Here is a 10,981-nt window from a genome sequence, read left to right as displayed (position 1 = left end):
GTGCTCATTCCACCGCCGTGTGGATTGAGGTCTGCTGTTCTGCTGAAAAGTGAAAACAATCGCCGCATTGTTTCTCACTACCTGTAAAGCTGTTTAATTATGTTGTTATTTTCATATTTTGCCAAATTAATGTAAATGTTTGATGTTAAACTTTGATTCTGTAAAATAAATGACCACATTAATTTTGATGGGTCAAAGATGAATAACGTCTCACGTTACATTTCATTAAATTCAATGCACGTTTTATTCAGTCCAGAAAAATGAAGAATCCGTTTTAATTGATGAATATATCTCAGCATCTGTTCATCTACAGATGGATGAATGGATGAACGGACAGATGGATGTATGAACAGATGGATGGATGGATGGATGATGGAGGGATGGACTAATGGATGGATATGGGTGGATGGATGGACAGATGGATATGGACGGATGGACAGACGGACGGATGGGTGTACTGATTGATGGATGGATGGATGGATGGATGGATGGATGGATGGATGGATGGATGCATGGACAGATGGATGATGGATGGATGATGGATGGATGGACAGATGGATGGATGGATGGATATGGATGGATGGATGAATAAAATTATGGGGTGTAGATGTTTATAAAATAGCACCTGCTTGGACTGCCCTGTAGTTTTTGTTTCAGGAGGTAAAAACTGAACTACAGATATGACTGTCTGTTATTTTGTCAGGACGGGAGTTAAGACACTACAGAACCATGTTTCTGTAAAAAAGATTTTCTCTTTGAGTTCAGTAGACATGCAGGTCAGTCTTCTATTTATCCTAACAATGTTTTCATATAACCTCTTTTGAAACAAGTTACATTCTATTGTAGATCTAAACCCTCTTTAGGAGACAAAAGTTGACCAGAATCTGAATTATTCAATGCAATTTTTCATATCTTTACATTTTAGGACACAAGCTAAGAATTTTAGGCTGTAATATTTTATTGCAACTTCAGTTCATTCCAACGATGATCATCTAACAAACAAATCATCTTTCTTTCCTTTAACATAGTTCTAAAATGTTCTCTGCCTGCTGTGATAGGCAGAGGTGTCCCTGAGTCCATCCTGTCAACATCAACCCGTTCTGTGAGAGGAACAGTGAGGGAAACAAACTTAGTAAGAGGTATAAACCAGTACCATGAGGGGAATAAACCCGCAGGTTGATGGGGACTGGAGATATTCCTTTGTTGGCCCCTGTGACCCGATCTGTCTCTGACTCGATCTCCTGACGAACCTCATCAAAGTCGGTGAACTTTTTGCCCTTGCAGTGAAGAAACTCAGCCCACTCTGACAGGAAGAACATCAAGTAACAACGGTTAGTAAAATAATGGCCGCAGAGGAGAGAGTTAAAACAGACCTGATTAAAAAGACAAGGAAAAATTTATATTTGTGTGTGTCGGTGTGTGTGTGTGTGTGTGTGTGTGGGGGGGGGGGGGGGGGGGTTACACCCACCAGCATTTGAACTGATCAGCTGCAGAACCAGGGGCCTGCGGGTGACAATCCCAGATCCACGAGGCAGGAAGTCTCTGTGAAAATCCAACATGGTGGAGTCAGACTGCAGCAAATATGAACATTATCAAAACCAGGAAAAACGGGGAGCTGACACATCCCTCTGTCACATTCAAAAATGATGAATAACGTTTCTGGAGGATGAAACCCACAGCGTGTGAGCAGGAACAGAGAGGCCCACGTTGAAGATTAAACCCTTATTGACAGATACCGACCATCAGAGAAAAATGGAAGGAGCTTGATAAAAGAGCGTCCTCTACTTGTTCATTCAGTGCTGAAGTCCAGTGATGGACAGGTGGAGCATGACTCAGTTAGTGCAGTGCACCCGATCCAATTTGTGGGTCAGAACCTGACAAGCATCAAGTCAAAACATTGTGGATTTGAACTCTTTGTAGTGACAGAAGTCCTAGACAGCTGAAAATGAATGAGGTTTAATGACTTTCTGATCTTTTTTGCATGTTTTTTATATTTTCTACATTGTGGCCTAAAAAGTTTTCCCCCCAGCTGCCCAGCAGCTACGAAACCTCTAACGTGTCAGAACAAGTTCTTACATAAGTCATCGGTTTAGTCCTGAGGGTCTGGGACTCAGAAGCCACACATGACTAATGAGGACACCAACCAACATGATCCTGACTAATGTCTGGATCTACTTTGACAACAGAAATCAGTACATTTTGTAGATTACCTATCCATCTTTTACCAGATGTTTCTGCAGGATTCATTCATTCATTCAACATTTATTTAAACTGATAAATCACAGTGAGCCTCAAAGACTCATTTACAAGTGAAACCTGTTTGGACAGGAAGTAAAAAGTGGTGAAAATGACAACATAGGGTTTGGAGACAAAAAATTCCTAACATGCTCTTAATCTTTGGCTGAAGGTTAACAACATGAAAATGAAAAAAAAATCTTGCACACAAGCACATAATGACCAGGAGCTCTGAGACACACAGAGAAAGCAAATGCAGGAGGAAGAGGAGAACAGGGGAGGGAGAGGAGAGCAGAGCCTTGAGCGAGAGCAGAAATTGGATAACAACAAAGTTTGAGCTGCATGTGTGAAGTGTGTTGTTCTCAAGATCCACTAGAAAAATCACATTTCCCCACAGATTTAAGGCTAAATGTAAATTTAGAAATCAGATTTTAATCAGGGATGATATATTTTCAAATGTTGTAGTTTACAGTTTTGTCTTAATTAAACCTCCAACAAACTGATCCAGTTTGATGAATTTCCTTCGTTTGAGGCTGCAAGTGAATTCTAAGTACCATTTCAACTCTTTTTGTCAAAAATATTGGATAAATATACATGTTTTAAAAAAAGACCCTGTTTCTTTGTTTAGAATGGTATGCTTTGCTTTTTGTTTCTTTTTCAACTTGAAGAATATAAAAAGCACACATTGCTACTTAAACTGTGTTTTTATTTCGAGTATCTTCTTCTTTCAGCTGTTCCCTCTTCCACAGCGAGTCATGCTCCTCCACCTCACTCTGTCCTCACTCCAACTACCTCCATGTCCTCTGACAGCGTCCATAAACACTGAACAAAAATATAAATGCAACAATTAGATTTTTGTTCCCATTTTTCATGAGCTGAACTCAAAGATCTGACTTTTTCCATGTACACAACAGGCCTTCTTCTCTCAAATAGTGTTCACAAATTGGTGCTAATCTGTTTTAGTGAGCACTTCTTCTTTGCCAAGATGATCCATCCATGCCACTCACCACCTCATTGCTCCAGAACCTTAAAGCACCATGAATGACAGCATCCAACATCTGCAAATAATGTCACCATAATCAATAACCAGTAGGAAAGCAGCAGCTACAAGGTGTTTCCTGGAGTTCAGAGTTAAACAAGATAGATTTCTACAAAAAGAAACCCAGTTTTAATTTCAGTTTCTTTTGAAGTTTTCAATATGTGGCTTAAAAGAGAGATGTGCATCAATTAAAATGTCCAAGTATTTGTAAAAATCACAAACTCAATAAGAACACCATGCATGGATGAGATAGGAGGAAGAACTGTTGGCACCAACGTCCTGTTTGAAAACAACATCCCTTTGGTTTTATCAGCATCTAGCACCAGTTTGAGACAGAACAAGCCTGACTGGATGATGTCAAATGCAGACTGGAAAAGCTGGAAAAACATAGCAACTGTTTTAGCTCAACAGTAATCAACTGTATCATCAGCATAGAGATGCAAGGAGGCATCATGAATGTTTTGACCTACATTACCTATATAAATTGTACCAGTCTAACAAATCCTGCTGTTCTCATACAATACCACAGCTCCTGTGCCATCCAGCTCCTCTCTGCCATTTCTCCAAGACATTTCCAAACCTCCACTGGTATGTCATCAGATCCTACTGCCTTCTCCTTCTTCATTCTTTTCACAGCTTTCTGAACTTCACCCTCACTAATCTTTCCCACATCTTGGTCCACAGTTTCTATGACTTCTATTCTTCTTTCTCTTTAATTTTCTTCATTCATTAGCTCCTCAAAGTACTCATTCCGTTATCCCATCACACCCTCCTCACTTGTTTGAACATTACCATTCCTATCTTTAATGTTGTGTTCAAGACCACCTAACCCGAGACCAAGTCAAGAACAAGACCAGAGTGTACTGAGACTGAGACAAGACCAAGATTTTAGAGTCCAAGACCAAGTCGAGACCAGACCAAGACTGAGGGAGGGCGAGACCAATTCGAGACCAAGACCTCAAATAAAATAAATACATTTGTAAAATATAAAATGTTATTATAACATTTTTTTTTAAATAAAAGTTACATACAACAACTTTGTTCAGTTTTGAATGAATATATCAGCTTTTATAAAATTTCAAAGCTACAGAACAAAGAAATCAGACATTCAGTGGCCTAACTTCATGTGATTCAACAATAAAATTACACAACTGTTAAACAGTTCTAGAATTGCACCGCTCAAGGTGGCTGCATGTTGGAGCAGCTCTGTTATTTTCATTCTGAGATTTTGCTTTTGGAAACTTTAATTCCTCTTTTTCTGGATGTAAATCACATTTTTTGGATGATTGTTTCCTCTTGTATCAGATGCTGTGCAGCTGGAAGGATTTTTACTGAAACTTTTTTAGTTTTGGACATTTGTTATGATGCGTAACCATGGCAACAAGGCAGTTTTCTACAACCAACAGCAGCTGATTAACATCTCAAAAGCTCAAATAATATCTCAACTACAGCCCCAAATCTCAAATGAGTTGAAAAGGATGTTCTGTGGATCCATTCTCATCTACCTGCCAGCTGTGCTCGAGTGCCTGACCACTGAGATCCTGGAACTAACAGGAAACACGGCTCATGACAGCAGAAGGACAGGATCGTCCCTCGGCACCTACAGTTGGCTGTCCGCAGTGACGAGGAGTTTGGCACTCTGCTGGGAGGAGTGGCCATCGCTCTGGGAGGAGTTCTGCCCGGCATTCAGGTGATCCTACGGCCCGCGGGAACCGAGAGGCCAGCTGAGTCTGGGTGGACGGATCGAACGGCATCTGCAGCCAGTTTCTTAGGATCCACTGTGGGATGGACCTTTACAAGAGATCCTTCCTGTCTATAGCCATCAGTATCTATAACATCTCTTAATGAAATGAGGATAACGAATTACAACAACAAATAATTTCCCTTTGGGATTAATAAAGTATTTTTGAATTGAATTGAATTTAATTGAAATTGGAAGCAGTTTCATCACATGCCAAGTTTTAAAAAACTGAAATGGTAAAACAATCCTCATAAGTTCAAACTCAAGACCATATAATTGCATTAGTTACTAGTATATTCTTTGTGATTTAAATAGGCAAATTTTATAATTGATGGTATGGCAGACATCTTCTCCCTCGCCCAGACAATCACTTCTCACTTTCTTGGAGTGCCAGTGTTGCCAGATAGAGTCGAGGTTTTCCATCACAAAAATCTTTTAAAAACAGCCATATCAGACAAAAATCTGCCTAATCAATATTTTGTTACAGTATATTTATTGTTAGAACATGAACGCACATCAGTAAAAGTACAAGCCAAGGTAGTTTAACAATATGTGGCAAAATGCAACAATCCAACAAAAATCTTCCCAGAGTTCCCAGCAAAATCAGAATGAAAACCACCCAATTGGCAGTAAACCACCTAATCTGGCCATTCTGGGAGTGACGCGTGTGAGTGAAAGGGGATGGGCGTGACAGCGGTAACAAAACATGTCTTTAGTAATGAGTCACGTTATCACTTGGATTTGAACCAGTACATTTTACATCCAATAAAAACAAAGACAAACTGGGACAATATTCTGGCAATTTAGTGATATTTCCACAGTTGTGGTCTTGACTGGTCTTGAAATAAAATCCCGAGTCCTCAATGTCCGAGACCGAAACAAGACCAAGACCAAATGCAGTTGAGTCCGAAACAAGACCAAGACCATCAAAAAGTGGTCTTGAGACCGGTCTGAAGACCAAGATCGGTCTCAAGTACTACAACACTACCTATCTTTAACAAGCCTAACCTGCTACACATCCTTTCCAGCCTGATCCCTCTGTCTCGCCAATCAGTACAAGTCCTTTTTCATTCATTCATTCAACCTTTATTTATACAGGTTAGTCTCATTGAGCCTCGAGGACTCATTTACAAAAGAGACTTGTTTTAAACAAAGAATTATGACAACAATAGATGACAATTCTCACCCTCTTTAGTGTCCAGCCTCCCATACAACTCATCATACACCTTCTGCTTTGCCTTTGCTACCTCCCTTTTTGCTCTATGCCCCATCTCCTTGTAGCTGTCTCCTCTCTTCAGACCTCTCACTGTCATATTTCTTCTTGACTAACCTCTTTCTATGAATAGCTTCCTGCACTTCACTATTCCACAACCAGGTTATCATCCATTCTCTGTCCAGATGACACACCAAGTACCTTCCTACCTGTTTCTCTAGTTACTGTTGCTGTAGTAGCCCAGTCATTTGGTAGCTCTTTCTTACAGCTCCTCTCTGAATTTCTCATATTTTTCTTAATTTCTCAGCTTCCACCATTTGGTCTTCTTTTCTGATTTTACTCTTTTTCTCTTCTTCACAACAACAGTCATTCTACACACAACCATCCAAAGCTGTCTGGCCACCCTCTCCCCTGCCACAACTTTACAGTCTCCAGTCTCCCTCAGATTTCCTCTTGTACACAAATAGTATACCAAGTTATAATTATCTAATAACCCAGATTTTTAACTTGACATTTTAGTTGCTGTCAGGGGCAGGCTGGCCATAGGGAGGTTCGGGAGGATTCCCGACCGGCCGGTCAGTTCCAGGCCGAACCAACCAGTGGTGACCAGTATGTTGTTTTTTTTTTACGCTGCTGTGTCCTCACACAGCAGTTCTCGTGACCGTAGGTGTCAGTCAAACGTCACTTGCAAGCAGCCCCTCCCAATGTAAGAAAGAAAGGAGAGCGGGTAGCACACATGCTAAAAAGAAAGGAGAAAGAGATGGGTGCAGAAAAACTAAGGAAAAAGAAAAGGAAAATGTGCAAGATGCAGAGAATGTGCTAAAATAGCAGACTTTTTTGGAGGGGGGGGGGGGGGTGTCAGCATGACTGAAGTCAGCCGGACAGTGATAACAGGACCGAGCAGCATGGAGACAGCAGGTTAACCAGCAGTGCCTGCATGGACCTGTCATCCATCCCAGAGTTGGCACATAGTGTGTTTGTGTTTCTGGATGTGTTCAGGACTCACAGAACATTAAGTCTGTCAGTACTGTTACACTACAAGTCCATAAATCTTTAATCTGCTTTATCAACTAAAATTAAAATCAATCCACTCTGACTGACCAGAAAAAGACACATTTCTTTATTGCAAAAGAAAAATATTTCAGGAAAGAGTCTGTTTTCCTGTTTCTATATTAATATAGAGCTATTTTTAGCAGCTCAAGAAAAGTGCATTGCAGTGAGTAATTCATTTACTGTGTGTGTCTCTGTGTGTGTGTGTGTGTGTGTGTCTCTCTCTCTCTCTCTGTGTTTGTGTGTGTGTGTGTCTCTGTGTGTGCCTCTCTCTCTGTGTTGGTGTGTGTGTGTGGGTGTGTGTGTGTGTGTGTGTGTGTGTGTGTGTGTGTCTCTGTGTGTGTCTCTCTCTCTGTGTTTCTGTGTGTCTGTGTGTGTGGGTATGCATGTGTGTCTGTGAGTGTTGTGCTTTTCTTATGTTGTACTTGTGCTATAAAACTGAATTATATGCTAAAGTGCTCTAAAATATATCGTTGCTGTTCTGGTTATTACTAGATGAAAAGGACGGTGTCAGTCAAGGAGGTGATGCAGAGGGACAGGATGATGCCAGTCAGAGGAGTGAGGAGGAGGAGGAAGGAACAGATGATGGAGAGAAGAAGGAGGTGTAGATGGAAGAGGAGGAGAACAATGAGGAAGAGGAGGAGAGGAAGTAGGAACCACCATAAAAACAGTGCCAGGTACAGGTACAGGTACAGGTACAGGTACAGGTGCAGGTGCAGGTGCAGGTGCAGGTGCAGGTGCAGGTGCAGGTGCAGGTGTTAGGACTTTGCATATTAACCTCTTGAGATCTGAGGACTGTAGTCCAAACCTAGGCGTTTTAATTTCCCTTCAAACATATGTTTATCTTTCTCCTGACCGATCTGTAAATGTTTTATTCAGACTTTGTCTTCTGCACTGACATCCCTGATGAAACTGACTGATTTGAATCATTTTGTTTATGTCCACAAATGTGTACAAGGTATAAAATACACAAAATCTGTCTTTAATCACAACCCTGAGTGTCCAGAAGTCTCACTCTGGATAAAACCATTTTGCCAGGTCTGTCAGGAGAAAGAGAAGTATATGTATGAGTAAATATAAATGAGTGTTTCCATGTTCTCATGAGTCAAACAGCCTATAGGTTTCCACTAAATTTCTCTGGTCTTTAGAGTCTACTCCAGTCACAGAAACAATAAGTGTTTCCACCTCTTCAGTCTGTTAGTGACTCTCTGAATTAGACATCCTCTGACTTCCTTTTGTTTGGAGGAGAGGTTAAGATGTTTTAGGTCTGTAAACCTTTGGAGGTTGTTTTTTTGTTCCTTAATATTTGCTTTAATTTTTATGATTAGCTGCTTGTTTGATAAACTTTTATAAACTGATTTGTATTTTTTTCAAGTGTATCAGTGAATACATACAAACATAAAGAGCACTTTCGATTGTAGAAAAAACATGGTGTTTTTATGCTGCAAATAAAGTATTTACGTTAAAATGATGGTTCCACGTGCAGCCGTCGTGCAATCGGATAAAAGGCGTCTCCAAACCGAGCTCCTGGGCTGAATTTGAACCCCAGCTCGGCCCTGGTTGCTGAATTTCAACAAGTTTGTCTTTTTAATTTTGGGGTAGAAAACTTATTTAGCTTTGCTGGGTCAAACTGCTGAGTTAAAAAGAGTTGGCTTAGTCCAAGTTTGACCCACACTGGCTTTCAAATGGACTTGTTTTGACCTCAGCAGCTTTAATGTTAATTTAAATATGTTTCAAAATCACAAAGGACAGAAGAACGAGAGATAAATAAAACAAACCTGGATCCAGGAACAGAGCTTCAGCTTTAATTACAGCTGGCCTGTTTGGTCTAGGAGGGCACTTTGAAATAATTTAACTCCTTTTACTGAAAAACATTTAGACTTTCTCAGGTTTAACATCATATATTTACTGAGAAGATGGAAGGCTCTACTGAACTCATTAGTTTAAAACCTAAATGTGGCCCAGTTCAGCTGAATTCAGCCTCATGCTCCTTCACTGGTGCTGATCTCTTGTTCCTTGAGCTCCACAGGTGCTGCTGTGACCCAGAACATTCAGAACTGCTGGAGGACAGAGCTGTGACCACCAGGTTCTCCTGAGGAAGATGTGTTGAACTCTGAGATCTGACCGACTCGGGCCTCTTATGTCATCCTCAAGGTTAAAGGGAGAAGGGATTATCCGACCTCAGGTGGTCAGTTGTTTGTTTGTTTGTTTGTTTGTTTGCTTGTTTTTACCTGCCAACAAAGTTCTCCAGCACGGAGCTCTTCCCCGCGCTCTGACCTCCGACCACAGCGATCTGTGGCAGGTCCAGGTTGCAGGCCTGTCCGATGGAGCTGAAGGCGTCCTGCAGCCGGTTGACCAGCGGGATCAAGTCCTCCATGCCCCGGTTTCCCATGATGCCTTTGGTCGAGGGGGACTCAGCCTATGGAGAGCAGAAGGAGGTTGGGGGGGATGTGGTGCTGGTCTGGTCTCAGTTAAGGACTAGTTTGTTGGTGCTTGTTGATGTGGAGACATCTAAGCGCATCACCAGGAGCGGCTGTGAAAACCGAGGAGAGGGGGGGTCAGACAGCAGAGACATGGACAGACAATTGCGCAGTCCCCCCTCCCCCCTCCATATTCCCTGACACACACACAGAGAGCCGCTGCCTGTCAAGGACATTCAGAGCGCGAGGCCTCAGAGAATAAAGACATCAAACAGCCCGGCGCGTGCACAAGCGTCCGCGTGAAGGCAACAGAATGAGGTCACTTTATCGTGGAAGGAGCTGGACTCACCTCAGGAATGCGGGCCGCTGTCCGGTGCTGAAACCACCACGAGTCCGGACGGATGTGGAGGCAGACAGCTCCTGCTGGTGGAGGTCCGAACCTCACTCACAGCCACCGGCCTCACCTGCTGTTCCCCCGCTTCACCACCGTGTCACCCCAGTACAGATTAATCTTTATTTCCTCTCCTCCTCCTCCTCCTCTCTCTGCGCATCTCATCGGTGGAACCAGCGCAGCTACATCTCATCCACCAATCACAGCCAAGCTTCCAGAGCCGATGCTGTGAAACAAGGCCTCCTATTGGCTGAGCACATACAGGTTAGGCCTACCTTAGCCCGCCCTCTGTTTACATCCACACCATCTCTGCCGCGCGTGAGTCATGCGGCACGGCTGCGCATCGCTGCATTCTCCCCCTCCACACGCACACACCCACACACGCACGCACACACACATATGCGTACACACATCTTCCGTGTGTCTCAGTGAGAGCAGAAAGCAGATTATTTCACACATTTCAAACAGGACACAGCAGGGACTGTGGTGGATGATCAGGAACCTTAAGAGTCCAGGAACTAAAAGACTTGGACCACCCTACAGGCTGAGGACCACCGGACCACCGTCCCTGCAGGCTGAGGACCACCGTCCCTGCAGGCTGAGGACCACCATCCCTACAGTCTGAGGACCACCGTCCCTACAGGCTGAGGACCACCGTCCCTACAGGCTGAGGAGGACCACCATCCCTACAGGTTGAGGACCACCGTCCCTACAGGCTGAGGACCACCATCCCTACAGGCTGAGGACCACCGTCCCTACAGGCTGAGGACCACTGGACCACCGTCCCTACAGGCTGAGGACCACCATCCCTAGAGGTTGAGGACCACCGTCCCTACAGGCTGAGCACCACCGTCCCTACAGGCTGAGGAGGACCACCATCCCTACAGGTTGA

General features: G+C 43.0%; 1 protein-coding gene across 2 annotated transcripts in view; it reads right to left on the bottom strand.

Annotated features, from left to right (window-relative positions):
• The window catches only part of dnm3b (dynamin 3b), a 52,883-nt gene extending 42,602 nt beyond the window's left edge, over positions 1 to 10,281 (bottom strand). Inside the window, exons 1-4 of one of the 2 annotated variants that reach the window (XM_037682097.1) lie at positions 10,048 to 10,281; positions 9,510 to 9,811; positions 1,469 to 1,542; positions 1,154 to 1,303 (exon numbers count right to left, since the gene is read on the bottom strand). In XM_037682097.1, coding sequence (XP_037538025.1) covers positions 1,154 to 1,303; positions 1,469 to 1,542; positions 9,510 to 9,670 — 385 coding nt within the window. In that variant the 5' untranslated portion in view covers positions 9,671 to 9,811; positions 10,048 to 10,281. The remainder of the gene's footprint in view (positions 1 to 1,153; positions 1,304 to 1,468; positions 1,543 to 9,509; positions 9,812 to 10,047) is intronic. The other variant, XM_037682098.1, reaches the window with a different exon arrangement.
• Between the last annotated feature and the right edge of the window lie 700 nt (positions 10,282 to 10,981).

This window comes from Nematolebias whitei, chromosome 9 (genome assembly GCF_014905685.2).
Source record: "Nematolebias whitei isolate Nwh7 chromosome 9, NemWhi1, whole genome shotgun sequence".
NCBI lineage: Eukaryota > Metazoa > Chordata > Actinopteri > Cyprinodontiformes > Rivulidae > Nematolebias > Nematolebias whitei.
The sequence above is the reverse complement of the archived record's forward strand: the minus strand, read 5'-3'. Positions and strand labels throughout refer to the sequence as shown.